Raw genomic sequence first — 15,122 nt, forward strand, 5'->3', positions numbered from 1 at the left:
TGCCATCTAAATTTTTTGTTTCAATAATACTATACCAAGAAACATTTTAAGCCAGGATGAAATGATAACTATGGTCTGCAGTAAAATTTCCAGCATAATACACTGTTTTATTTTAACTCAGAACAAAGGGAATGTTTTCATTTTGGTTTGTTTTACCTTGGTATTTTAAACCAAAATGCAAACGTGACACTGAAGTATTGATTTCATTTAAAAAAATGTATATATTTTCCTCTGAAATTGTAAGATTGATCATACTACTATTTTCTGGAGAGAAAAAAAAAAAAAACAACCAACCAAAAAAAAAAAAACAGTTATCCAAAATTGTATTTTCATTGAAGAAAAAAAAAATCCAAAATACCGTTTGGTTTTGGTTTGTTGTCTTTGCCTGTGTTACATTTTTCAAAATGTTATAAATCATTCCCACTAAGAAAGGTAACTAAACCCTACAACTGATAGAAAACAGTTTTGTTTTTGACTCTGACACATTAATTTCATCCCCAGTGATGGAAAATACATTCCCATCTCATATTTATTGCTTGCTTCCAAAGAGGAAAGGAACTTTTAGCTGAATAATACTTTTTTTTTTTTTTTATAAGAGATCAAAAATAAAATTTCCCAAACCACTTTTCTGTTAAGATAAAGATAACAAAGAAGTTATCCTTGTGTAATACAATTGTTACAAGTAAATGTATTGTGCTTAAGTTTTCATGCTAAGGCAGGTCCTTGGTACAGGGGTACGTGACATCACAGGGATGAATCATGGTATTTTCCACCAACGTGTAAAAGAATGTGTTTTTTTTTTCTGAAAATGTGAGTCATCTTTTTAATAATACTAGTGTTGCTGAAATTATGCTCTGAATGGCGTTCAGAAAAAAATAACAAATTTGGGGACACTTTGGAAAGGTTGGAAATAAAAAGCAGAGGCTTGATTCTCAGGCAGTATCTTCTGCTGTATCCCACTGTGGCAAAACAGGAACCTCAGTATCTCATTTAGGACACACTGGAGTCATAAAACCTCATTGTATAACATCAGTTAGTTCTTCCTGTAACTCTGCTACCTGCCACCATCACTCAAGGACACTATTTTAAATGACTAAAAGGAGTACAGAACCTATACAAATATAATGTGATCATGAATGCCTGAAGAAATGTTTGCACAGTTCATGAATGGCTTTTGCATTAAAGCATTGTTTAGAAAAAGAAAAACTCACTTTTTACTGCTGTTTTTGTATGTAACAATATATGCCAGTGAGTCTACTCTCCCAAAGGCATCTACAGATTCAGATATTTTACATTTTTTACAGTTTTTACATTTTTGCTAAACCTCTCAGTATTCATAATTTTCATGTCCCTTATTTTCATTATTTAAAGACTCCATGTACAACCAATCAACTGTACTACTTTGATTTCTTCCTCAGAAGGAATAAAAGAATGATTTTTTGTCTGATGACACTCATATCTATTGATGGATTACATAGACTTAGCTGAAGTTGTAGTAGTCGTTGGAAAAAAAAAAGGCAAATGATTTTAAAACCTAATGTACTTAGTGACTTTTTCTTGAAAGAGGAATCAAAATGAAGATGGAGACAGCTGCAGCTTATCTCATTATAATGCATTGGAGGTGTAGAGGCTACTGGAGCAGAGGTGCAGGACTGGAGTTATCAGTGTAGGATTGCACTAATCCAAATGGATGTACAAGTGGGCTCAGTGTGTTGCCAACTGCTAATCCAAACCAGTATCTAATTATCCAAAAATACTATACATGATTTCACAGGTAGGAGACTAAACTGTCAAAGAAACAGCAGTGAACATAGTATGTGATGCAGAGATAGTGGCATCAGTAAGATTTTATGGTAAAATTAGCCACGCTGAAGGCAGTGGATCTTTGCCACCCATTGCAGCAGGGCTTGACTGCCACCATCAGTGTATTTTATAGTTCCCTTTAGTGTGCATTGCTTCTTCATGTGCCCCACTGCTCATGTTGGCAGTGTGCACATGGTGAAATGCTTGGGTGGAGGTGGGATGAGACACTTTTTAAGATCTGCTAGCATTTGATCTAAAATGAAGTGAAAGCACTAACACAGATCCAAAGTGGTTCATGAAATAGGCAAGAACTTGGTCCTGAGCATTTGCACCACAAAGTTCTCATCATTCACTTTGTTATATTATATTAAAGGGAACATGATGTTACCTAAGAGGTTTGTTTCCACGTTGCAACCAGAGTTGAAGAATGATTATATAAAACTGAATCTTTCACATAAGTTCAAAAAATATAAAATGATTTTTAAAATTCAGATGCTTGCATTGCTTTGCTAAGCTGTTTGGTCAAGGCATCTTCTGTTGCACTAAACCAAGAGTTAAAAGGCTGCTAATAGTCTTCCTGGTCACCCCACTCGACTGCTGGATCATCATCCATTCGCAGAATGAGATAGGAGAGAAGCTGAAAGAGATTCTGCCACAAGAGTAAAGAGACAAAAAAGGAGAGGTCGCTTACATCGATCTCACAGCGGTCCCCAGCGTAGTTCACGTCGCAGAGGCAGTGGAATTTGTTGAGCAAATTCTGGCAGAGGCCCCCGTTTAGGCACGGGTCAGAGCTGCACTCATCAATGTCCTTTTCACACCTAGAGGTAAGAGAGAAAACAGTGAGCCTCTGAAATCATGTACAAAATGCATAAAACTGGCACATTTTTAATTCAGAAGCTTTTTGGTGGGAGGGTGCTCTTTTTGAAATACGTAGTATACTTCCACATGTGTTTATGCTCTTATTATTAGCCATGCTTAAATCTTGAACTTCCTGGGTTATTTTCAAATACAGATAGATAAGCTGGAAATGTCTTTTTTGTGGAATATTTCCTGGTTAATGGTGCTTAGCAACATGAAATGTACATTGCTGTATGATTTTAGAGCTGGATCCAGCACAGCCCTGCTGAAAGCTTGCTTGTCCATTTTCATTGTTACTGCAAGATGAGGGCACATTTTCCTTATCAGTAATTTGGACCTAAGTCAAACACATGCATATTTTTTTTCACAACAGAGTGCCTCTGGGAATACTCACTTGCTTTTTTTTTCTCAATTAGAAATGCCATTAGATGCCCTGCGCAATCTCCTACCCAGTCTCTTTGAGGACATGGGCACCGAAAATGGTAAGAAAAGGAGATGCAGAGCAATGTTTTAGAAGTTTAAATATGTATCATTGCATGCTTTTGAGTTAATTCTGATGAGAAAGGAAACCTGAGCTCTCAATTTCTTAAAGCAACCAATTGAACATTAATGAAAAGTGTGTGAGATTTTTTGGAAACAAGAAATGAGTTGGTGCCTTTCTGCTCTGGCAAAGCTTCCCCCTTAATTCCCTACCTCCTTTTCTTAAAATAATGCTACTGGTCACTCCTATTTTTTCCAGATAAAGAATTATGTTTAGCCTTGAAGTTGAATGGGTGAAATTATAAGGAATTGCTTTGTTCAATCGTATCTATAACCACCCAATAAATTGTTACAGTAGAGAAGAGCTGTTCTTTATATTAAATGCTCTTAGCTGGTTTTCTTAATTAATACATGAAAAAGTTTCCACCACTTCTTCCAGTGACAAATTACATTCACATTCTTCAAAAGCTGAAATTAAAGTATTAATTCAATATGTAAAAACTGTATGGCTATGAACTTAACCTATGCAAAACTGGAAAACAGCTAGAAAACAAAATAGTCCAGGGCATGAGACGCCTGAATTCAGCTGAACTTCTGGAAGATTTGAAGTAGGTAATTAGGTAATTTTGATAATCCCAGCCTGGATTCAAGGAGTAAACTGTTTTCAAGAGACAGCGATATCTCCTTTAATAGAGAGTCATCTTTTCACGTTTCCCTTTCCACATATTATCAAGTTTATTCTTTTTTTTTTTTTTTTTTGGTTAACTTGTGATCCCCAATCAATTGATTGACATAGAAGGACACTGTGGCTTTCTTAGGGATGAAATATTGTCTTAAAGGACTGTGCCTGCTTTATCAGTCTAATCAATAAATATACCAAAGGGTTTTGCTTTGAATTTTCTTATCAACTGATATATTTGAAGTTGTTCTGAAAAAAAAGAAGTCTTGTGTTTGAGGTGAAATTTTCTCATTTGGTGTACTAACTTCTGCAAACGCAGAAATACTTCTGGTTTAAGGTGCAGCAGCCTGGAGGAAAAGAGGACAAATAGTCGATTTTAGACATTGGAGAAGAATGCCTTGCTGTGATAGTCAGTTATAGTGCAGTGTGCTTGGTACAAGGCTGCTGCTCAATATGAGGATCATGGGAACCATAAAATAGAGATTATTGCCAGCCAGTGGGATGGATGTAAGCAAGGCTCATTCCCAAAGCTGTAGTTAGCACGTTGTCTGGCAGGGAAAGGAAGAAGGAAAAAACACTTTCCCTCTACCTCGAAGTCCTGAGAAAAATACACACCAAAGAATTGCCTGAGAATATGCTCTTATTTTTTTATTACTATTGTTTTATTTTTTAACCTTTTTTTAACTGTTGTGGCATAGCACACAGACCTTCTGGCTGAGTTAAACAATACAGCACAGACGTGTCTGCCAACCACACAGAGCACTGAGTGGGTGGAAACTTTAATTTCATCCATCCTTTATGGCTTACTGTACTGTTTCCACAAAGTCCATGGATTAATAAGTTTTGAGAAAATTAAAACCTTTTGTTGAAAATTGCTTTGTGCTTTCAGAGCCAGCATAGCTTGGTGCTATTGAACTTTTGGATATCGTACTAAAATGTAATGCTAGTGTCTAAGAGCGAAAGTCATTCATTTTCTGTTCTGCATTCCCTTTCTATCCAGAAAGGTGCCATTACCTCAGGCTATATTATGACTGGAACAATGTCCTCATATGTTTTTACAGCACCTGATGCATTGAGGCCCTCAAGCTTCCCTATTCCCAAGCCTTTTGTAGACGACAAACAAAGGTTTAAGAGTGAATTGTGGCAATCTGCTACATGACACAAATTTTTCTATGGGAAAGGATGATGGCCTCTTCTGTTTCAGACTATTCTGTAAGGTGTAAAAAGTACTTCTCAGATTGACTTTTAAATAATAATTCTGTTTTCCTATTTTGATGTTCAGTAAAAAAACAAACCAAAAAAAAAAAAAGCTGCAATACCAGCAAGTATTTCATGTCATGCCATCCCTGTAGAATAGATTGTATATTCACAGCGGATACGTGTGAAAAACAAACAGCTTTGCATATTCTTGTGTCAGTATACTGTAGCTGATTTTATGTATGAGTAGGATATGTGCATTTATGTGTGTCCATACGTGAAAAGATAATATTCTTCTTTGCCATATACAAAATTGGCATGGAATCTGAAGAACAGGCATGTAGAAGAAATAAGATGTAGAAGAAATAAGATGTAAGATGCCGGCTAAGGAATAATGGATTGTCCTGGAATTGGTGGTGCTGTATTGGAATGACCCTCACTGCATTAATTTGTGATTCTTGTCTGAGTAAAAGTGCTATACTTTGGGGACCTCAAAGGCACTGAAGCAAGGAACTGCTGCATTTGAAAACCAACTTTGTCTGTATTTCTGCAGGAGGGTGATTCCCCTGTAGATGGTACGCTCTAGACCCTTCTGGAACAGTTTTTGGACGATTTGCTCCACACAGTGAAGCGTCTCACCGTTCTCCAGCAAATCCCGGCAGGCACACACACGCCAGCTCACCGCTGAGATCAGTACAGTTGCCGTAATTGAAACAGGTAAGATTTCTGTCTTCATTCCCACAAACTGTATGCGGTAATTTTCTGTACCTAGATAAATAAGAAGGCAATGGCAGTTGTTATTTGCTCTTTCCTTGTCCACTTCTGGATGTCTTGTGCTTTCTCACCTTCTCCTTTGAGTCTAGTCCATTGCTTTAGTGAAAAATATTGAGATCTACCTTGCAGATTTGTCTGAATGCAGAACCTAGCACTGCGAGTCTCCGAACAGAAGGCACAGTGCTCCTACTGACAAATACTGCCCAATGCGAACGGGGTAGGCGTCACATTCTACCTGCAGGTGACCACGCAGCCCTGGAGCTGCACACACCTGGTGCCTCCTTGGTTCTCCCCCTGGCAAGGAAACCCCATGGCTGTGTGTTTGCAGGCTGGTGCTGGGGGTTGGCCGCTGACTGTGCTGCAAGGGGAGGGCAGGGGTGGGTGTAGTGCTGCACTGTCCGTGGACGGACAGCAGGAGCTGGAGCCTGAGGCTCACATAGCATGCCGTGTTACTCATACTTAACCACCTGAATTGGGGTTTGCCTTTTCAAGGATTTTCTGGCAAGTTAATGATTCATTGTTTTTTTAGGAAAAACAAAAAAAAGGGGCAGTGCTCTGCCTAGGTTAGTGGCTTGGATCTGTGTGATAGCCAGATATCTTAGACGATCTAAAAAGAGGGATCTAACATACAAGATAGAGCATATTGGGCCAATATAAGGCATCTTCCAACTGATCCACATCTAACTGATCTCTAAAGCTTTCTGTACTGCAGATTCTTTAGATGTCAATTCTGCAGCCAAAATTAACGTGTAAATAGATGCATAGCATATAAAATACAGGTCTGTAACATACAGAAAGATTATTAGATGTGCATTTAAATGGCAGCACCAGTGGTGTAGTAATCCCTCAGATGACACCTGAAAAAATCACATGGGTCAGAGGTTGGACTAGATGATCTCGGAGGTCTCTCCCAGCCTAGATGATTCTGTGATTCTGTGACCTGCCTTGTTTATATTACCTGCAAAGTTTTCCGGTGAAGTTGCTAGCACACAGGCACGAATATCCATTAACCCCGTCTATGCAAGTGGCCCCATTAGCACACTGGTGGCCACGGCAGTTGTCGATGTCCTCTTCACAGTTTAACCCTGTGTAGCCGGGTTCACAAATGCACTCGTATGAGGCAATCCTGTCCGTGCAGTTTCCATGAACGCAGGGGCTGGAAAAGCATTCATCGATGTTGGTCTCGCAGTGGGTGCCGGTCCATCCCTGGGCGCACACACAGCGGTAGGAGGTGTAGAAGTCTTCACATGTCCCCTCATGCATACAGGGATCTGAGCTGCAGGCATCCACCTGCAAACAGCCAGTAAGAGCAGGGTTTGCAGATATTTTGAGAAATTGTTCCTCCTGAGGTTTTTTAGTGTGGACAGCAGCATTTTCAAAGTATGAGAGATAAATGCCACTGATTTCTATGGTGCTCATACATCCTCGCAGGCCATCCAGACTGTCAAAAGCCTTGTCAGCCACATAGATGTCTGTCTCTTCTCTTAAAAAGTTGAGGCTTCCTGTGGCAGTTGTGCTAGTTGCAGTGTCTTTCTTGTTATCTATATCAATGTGCCACCTCGAGAACTGGGACAGGGGCTCCACCATAGAGACCATCACCTGATGCCACTTCCCATCGCTCACAGGCAGTGAACTAGCGAGGGTCAGCTTATAAAAGCTGTTGCCGCTTTGCAGCTGGAAGAGTAGTTTGGAGTTGTGAATACTGATGGTAACAAACTCTGGCTCCTTCTCTGCATACAGCAGTATCACATCTGTGTCCCTAGTTCGAAAGCCAAATACGATATTGGTGAGGTCTCTGCTGATTTTTCCATTGCTTCTGTAAAATATCGCACTGCTTCGGCCGCTAAACACTGCGTTAGCAAGACCTGTGCAAAGATAATAATTGAAAAACCAGGCCAGCTTTAAAACAGTATGTGCGGACAGTATCTCTTCAGTGCCCCCATGCTCCCTGTCATTTAATTCCTTTTGTATCTGCTGAAAAACAACCAAATTCCAGCAGCGTTTCAGTGATCCTTGCTTGCCTCTTACAGCTACAGAGGTTACAGGGCAGTGCCAGCACCAGCGTCCCTGCTGCCACGGGAGTTGTGTGGCTTTGTGTCACCTGAAGCTCTATTTCTGGAGCTTTGAGTGCATTTCTCTGTGACTTGAGTAGGGGGACAGTGACCAAAGTCTGGCCTTATTTACTGTAATGTAAATCAGAAGTATCTGTAGTAAAAGAACCTATGTAAGTACATAACCATAGGTAATAGTTGGCCCTGCTTCTTCTTACGAGCACTTAGCAAAGAAATAATAGCAAAAGACCAGGTCAGCAAGGCTGATGCGGCTCAATAGCTTTTTATAGGCTTTTATGGACATAGCCAAATCTGACTGATGTAACCATACTGATATTATTTTAAATGGTATTTTGGGAAGAGGTTAAATGATTACGTTAGTTGCATGAGTATATTAAGATTGAAAAAGTATTTAGCTATTAGGTATTTCTTCTCATTGTAGTACTTGTCTACAATATCAGTTCCTGTATTCACATTTGTAATCAATAGGTAGGAAATGATAGGTACTATTTCCTTGCACTTCTCTGCTTCATTGGTGTTATCTCTTGTTCTTCCTTAGGCAGAGGAGTTGACCATGACCGTATACAGCTTAGACCTGAGGCTGAGAGTTTTTCCAAAGGAGACGTATTTGTCTGTTTGTTCCCTATGCATCAGCAACTAGTTTTTCCCCATGATATACCAGTCCACCACTGGGTGAACCTTTGTTCTCAATTCCTCTTTTCTTAGATAAGGCACTAAGAGGTTTTAGAAAGTATTTGGTTGGATCCCAATTTACTCTCACTGATGCAAAAAGGATGACGCTCATTGAAGTCAGCTGGCAAAAAGCCACTTCAAAATCGGTGTAGGAAGTCGTGCCTGTTGTGCTTAAAGCCAGCTTCTCCCGCTGCGTGCAGGCTGCCGCAGCCTCGCTGCCGGCACTGAGCCTGCGCTGGCGGGACTGGGAGGGCAGCAGAGGACTCAGTTTATACTGCTGTGAGTGGAAATTGATGGGCAGCATTATGGCAGTTTTATGGACGTCTTCACAAAGGTATTTGACATCTTTCATTAGCATGGTTTCTACTAAAATGCACTAACTCAGTGGACTGTAAATTTGCACATTCTGAGATTTATGAGAATTATAGACAGGGAGGAAAGACAGGAGGAATGTCTTCTGCTTGTACTTCAGACAAATTTAGCTCTGCAAGATCCCAGCACTGAGGTAAGGGGGAATTCTGAGCTTTCTCTGGGCTCAGTAAATCTCAGGAAAAAGAACCCCGGGGAACCCCAGTGCAAGCTTATGGCTGGGGAGCAGCAGCAGATGAGAACTTGCCATTCACTGCAGAGTAAATACTAAAGCAATTTACCTGAAACCTCCCAACGACGCAGGCAATAAGCACCATGAATTATTGTATTGCTCAGTGACTGTCTATCCCAATACTAATGCAGTCTTTCTCACAGGAGAGGTTTCCTCCAAGGAAACCATACCGAAAATGAAACTCAGAACTTTTCAAAAATTATTTCTTAAATTAATTCTAAATTATTTTTTAAACATTTCACAAAGCTGTTTTAGCTGTTTTTAAGCTTAAAAGCCAAAATTCTTCTGCTGAAATCTTATTAAATCCTGACCACAGCTAGGCATCTGGATGTGCTTTTAGTCTTAGTTGTGCCGCTGGGCATAAGGTTTTGTGGTTACTTGATGCTCCCCACTTCAGCTTCTTCTACCTTGCTTCTCTCTCTCTCTTTTCTTCTCTCTCTCTCTCTTTTTTTTTTCATAGTTGGAGTTCATGTTTTATTAAAATGCAGTAGTGAATTTTATGAGAGAACATATTTGATGTTGTCATTAAATATGTCTGTTATAGAAGGTGCAATTATTTTAATTTCAGCAATTATTTTAATTTCAGTTGTAAATTTTAACAAGTGATGCAGTGCTGATTCTAACAATCTCAATGAAAATAGCATGATACTGATCTGCTTCTTAATTGGCTATGGTATAAATCTTTTGAAGACCAACCTTCTCATTCCTAAGAGTCATGACATGAAGAATGTCAGACATTCTAACAGCTTCCATCAGATTTTGTGTATTTATCTTCCTTCACAGTGTCATTAAGACTTTCTTTAATAGAAAAAAAAAAAAAAGACAAAATATTTCTTCATAATCCTTCCTTGCCTTTTAAATTCTGCGAATAAAGACATTCAGGATGGCTAATGTTCTTAAGACAGCCAATGGCCATCACTTTTCAAACTAACAGACTGCCTGTAATGCAAGTGCTTCTTACAAAGATACTGGTTTAATAGCTGTACTGGTGACATTAAGGTGACTTTCTTCAAACATTTCCTTAACATCTTTCTTTAACATTAAAGAAAATCAAGTAATGCAATGTATGCCACGTAGCTTGTGTTTTCAAGAGGGTAGAGAACATCCTAAGGTTAATCCAACACTAGATATCCTCTTATCTCTTTGCAGTAGAGGGATGTGGGGTACACTTGCACTCTGGTGGTGTAGTGATCTATTCTGCAACCTTGACACATTGTGTTGAAAAAGTCAAATGTGAAGGTCATGCAAACATCAGTGTCTGTGTCATGGGGTCTGGCTGAAAATGCCTGTGTTTGGTAGGGCAGAATTTTCCAATTAACTTGACTCTACTTATAATTAACAGGATTATTATTATAATATAGAAATAGCATTTGAATGAACCTTGAAAAAAGTGAATATTGAGTTTTACGAAAATGCTGATGAAAATTTCAATCGTTTCTAACCTCCAGTGATGACAGGAATAACTGAAATGTACCTACATTCAAATCCTTGGTGCACCAGCTGGCATTGTGCTTCATGAGGACAGGGCCCAAGCTCACACCACTTAACTTCCTCGCATGCTTTCCCTGCTGTATTAGGGGGACATGTGCAAGTGAAGTCATCCCAGAGTGAATAGCATACGCCACCGTTATGGCAAGGGTTGGACTGTGGGGAAAGAGAAGAGACAACCTAAGTATGAATAAATCTTGGTGGACTCACAACTCGAAGGATATGGGACTGTTTGGCAAGAAGGATAATTCTGTTTATTTCAGATGGAAAGCAAATAAAGACCAGTGCTAAGACTGCATAGAGTAATTAATTGGTGAACAACAGTATTGTAACCTTAAAATATTTTCATTCTCTACTATGCCAATACATCTTGTTGCTGATATCCATCATATGTAATGTAACAGAATCTGCTTTTTCTAGCATTTCTACACATTTTCCTAAGATATCATTATTATCAAATATTGTATGGAAAAGTAAGAAATATTATTTTTTAATTACCCATGATGAACTTGTGAAAATGTTACAAAAAATGTCCTTCTTACCTTGCAGAGGTTGTCACCCATGCAGCCTCGGGTGACATTGATCAGGGTTCGGTTGATAAAAGAATTCTGAGAATTGATGACAGGGAAGAATTCCAGTGGCTGGTTATTCACTCTTACATCTTGGATGCAGCCTTTGAAATACCTGCCATTTCTATTAGTTTCTCTGTTATCTGGTAGGCCTCCGATGTAAAGAATTTTCTTACGCTGGGTGGATAGTACTGGAGTAGAAATAAAGCCTAGGTATTGAGAGGACTGGAACAGTTCAATCTTATTTGGTTCTATTTTTAACATTATTAAGTAGAAGTTTCCATCATTCATAGAGTGTTTCCCTAATAATTTTATGGAATTTAGAGCTATCACTGTGAGTTTCCCACCTTCTAAGTAGACTCTTATGTAGACGGAGGTACTGTTTCTCAAAGCCAGTAACAAGCCAGAAGATTTGCGTGTTCGGACAAACATTGATATATTCAGATTTTCATTCTCAGTGGCATCAGAAAAAGCAGCATAGCCTGAGGAGTCCTCAGATCCAAACCGGCCTGGAATATACTCTTGGGATTAACGATAGGGGAAAAAAGAGAGAGAGAGAAGGGAGAAAAATAAAATAGTTAGGGCTAAATGACAAAGACGCCAATACAATGATCAAATAGCTACTTCTGGTAATATTTACTTATGGTAGTAAGATGTGCTGGTATTAATGGATGTATAAGGACTTGATCCAGCCATAAAGGGCTTCTATTCCAAAACTCCTGTTGGCTTCCATGGCTGTAACATTAGGCCACAGTACAGGACCAGATGTTATATTATTGTGCATATTTTTCCCCTTTGTCATGCTCTGTGTAATGCTGTGTTTTCAAACAGTTAAATAAGGACAAATTTCTACATTTTCCTGGATTGGTCATCAGAAAGATAATTTTGAAAGAAACTAACTGCTTTGATCCTTTGATGACCATGGAAGTTAATATAATTCTGGATCTATGTGATTTTCTATTTTGCATTGATTTCAATCATAGAAATAGTCAAAAGCTGCTCAGCAAAAACCTCTTGTGTACAACTTCCAAACAGCACACCCATTTAGTCCTGTATAGGCTCCCCAGTTTTTCAACAGACTTTCAGTTGCTGGAGCTCAGTACGTGCTCATTTGAGTCCTGCTCATTCCTGAGTGCTCATAACACTACTGTGTCATGGGGAAAAACGATCCAGGATTGAGTAAGCCTTTTTATTTTTTTCTGCTTATCAATTAAAATGATTAAACCAAAACCATCTGTCTCTCTGCCTTACTCTCTATTTTCAGTAATGATTTTCAGACTTGTAAGGATACAAAATATGTAGTCCAAACCGTATTTTATTCTGATGAATCATCTCGTTAAAGCACAACAAAGTGTTTCTATTTTTACACTTCAAGTTTCATGATCTTGTCCTCAGCATTATAGACTTCCTGCCTAAACACATTCAAGAGCTATTTTTTAATATATCAAATTCATAGAAAGAACAAACCAAGCCTTTTTTTAAGTGCTCACATAGCTGAACAGTCAGTCCCCTTTTGCGCAGCAAAACTCCTAGAGTGAGACCTCATAGGCTAAGTTCCTGCCTGCAGCACTACTCTTTTTTTATGACTACATTAAAATAAGTAATGAAAATAGGGTACCGACTGTGAAGCCCCTAACAGACCCTTAATAATCACACTGCACTACTATGTGGCAAAGTAGTATTATTTAGCGACAGAAAAAAATCCCTTGTTTGTTCCTAAATGATTTCATAAATTAAATTTAAAAAAATAGTTCTATGCATAAGATTACCTTTATTTTTAGATGACTGTTAAAAATCTGGTATGTAGAAATATGCACTTTGTTGGAATGGGTGTTTTGAGGCATGATACCTCTTTAGCCGATACCTCTTCTGTAATATTGGTACTAGAGACTGAAATATTTTTTCATGTTGGTAAAAAGAAAATTTCTGCTAGAATTATGAATCATTAGTCTTCAAAGAGGTATTTTATGTTTACAATTACTTTGTTGTATTTCCCTCTGTTTATAAATACATACATATATATATCATCAGTCTGATCTGTTTGATGAGATGGCTAGCATCACCTTGGTCAATATTAACCTCTTGGGTCACAACATGTGGATGTTGATCAAAATGAGTCAACATCTGTTTGTTATTTTGTGTATGTAGAGAAAATATTGCTTCTTGTCAATTAAATACTTGGCAGGAACTTTTCTTCAAAAAGACACTAGCATTTCTTATGTTATCCTTTACCGCAAGTCTCCCCCACTGCCTTTTAAGAAACCTGTCACAGCCTTTTAAATATGGCATATATCTAGAACCTATGTATCAAAATGGCATGGTGCCATGATTTGCAAGGAATATTGTGGTCAGCAGAAGAAAAAAAAAAAAAAAGCGCACTTTCTAATCATTCTCAACAGTTCTAATGCCAGTATAAGCCTCTCCTGGCCCTGACTGGTTTTAATTTCGCTTCATATAAGGAGGCAAACTTATTTACCAGATGTTGTCCTATACTCCAAAGTTGCTTTCCAAACATTTGGATAAATTACAGCTAGACTTCAAAGAAGTCTGTTACAATTACCTCTCAGACTTTGTCATTTTGCAATAAGGGAAAAAAACAATATTGAAAAGTATTGATAACTATTAAGTATAGCATACAAAATGAACTTGTATTTGAACATTTTGAAATGCATTTCAAGCTGCAGCTTTCTGCAGCAATACATTCAATAGGCCCCTGGGGCCAGTCATTCAGCTGGTGCAAATCAGCGTGGCTTCCCTGGCCGCGGTGCGGCCCTGCCAGCCTACACCAGGTTAGTCTGTCCATTCTCATCTGACCACAGCACTGTTGTGGCACTTCATTTTTTTGATTTCTTGGTAAATGTATATACATATATATATATATTTATCTGTGTATCTACGTATTATTGTATGTATTCTTCTTCCCGAAACATTTGCTGTGGTTGAACACGTGTGCATGGTTAGTAAGGGGGCAGAAGGGGAAGCAGGGGCAAGGCACTGCAGGGAGGACGCAGCCCTGTGCATTTTTCAAAATCCCTAAAATGTTTGCCGAGGAAGGATTGCAGAGGCCACCCCAAGACATTTCTGAGGGGTGCTTATTTACAGCTCCAGAGTTACTTGCTGCCATTCCCGCACCAGATGTGGTACAGCAGGGAGCTGTGCAGGGACCTGCTCGTGTCCTCCCCCTTGGCCTCGGACTGCACTTGGAAAGATCACTTGTAGCAGGGAACGTGCTACAGGCATTGCCAGCTTTTGAATCCCTGGTCGTCACTGCCAAAGAGGCTGTTTTCTGAGATGTGCTCTTGTGTTCACTGAGACAGGGACACATCTTCCTCTGGTCACCAAACAGTTATCTGGCAGCAGCAGCCTCTGCCAGCCGCTGCCCAGAGCTATGTTGGACTCAGCTGAGATGAATGGGCCTCGGTCCCGGTCTCTGAAGCCCTGGCTTCTCCTCAGGCTAATCAGATTAAGTTAATACCATAATCCCATTCATTTTGTAAAATTGGAATCTCTCTCTCCTTTTTTTTTTTTTTTTTTTTTTTTTTTACTTGCAGTACTTTTGCTGGCTTTTTATTGCCTTAAATGAGTTTCTTTATAAAAGCCTAGAGAGCTTGAGGATAAAATTTTGAAAGAATGCTTTGAAAATAAGACTTCAACTCCAAGTGACTTGGTTGCTTTCTAAATTTTACTCCAGTGAACTACAGTTTTCCAGAGTTTATGGAGTGCTAAGAGTGCTGAGAAGATTTTAAAACTGGATGAGCAGAATCCACCAGTTTAGCCTGACTTTTTTGTCAGGCTGAAAAGCAGCCTTCCTGGGAAAGTAACTAGAAAATAATGAACATGTGCTACTACTAACCTCTGTGCTTTCTTACCAGTGGGCAATAAGTTCCAGAGATCCTAAGGCACGTGCTGGTTCATCACTGAGGTAAGCA

At 39.1% G+C, this 15,122-nt stretch overlaps 1 protein-coding gene across 1 annotated transcript in view; it reads right to left on the bottom strand.

Annotated features, from left to right (window-relative positions):
- CRB1 (crumbs cell polarity complex component 1) overlaps positions 1-15,122 on the bottom strand; it is a 69,920-nt gene that overhangs the window by 18,978 nt on the left and 35,820 nt on the right. Inside the window, exons 7-11 of the mRNA XM_035537429.2 lie at positions 11,167-11,714; positions 10,615-10,780; positions 6,750-7,656; positions 5,657-5,785; positions 2,495-2,621 (exon numbers count right to left, since the gene is read on the bottom strand). Coding sequence (XP_035393322.2) covers positions 2,495-2,621; positions 5,657-5,785; positions 6,750-7,656; positions 10,615-10,780; positions 11,167-11,714 — 1,877 coding nt within the window. The remainder of the gene's footprint in view (positions 1-2,494; positions 2,622-5,656; positions 5,786-6,749; positions 7,657-10,614; positions 10,781-11,166; positions 11,715-15,122) is intronic.

The sequence above is a fragment of the Cygnus atratus genome, chromosome 8 (genome assembly GCF_013377495.2).
Source record: "Cygnus atratus isolate AKBS03 ecotype Queensland, Australia chromosome 8, CAtr_DNAZoo_HiC_assembly, whole genome shotgun sequence".
Taxonomy (NCBI): Eukaryota; Metazoa; Chordata; class Aves; order Anseriformes; family Anatidae; genus Cygnus; species Cygnus atratus.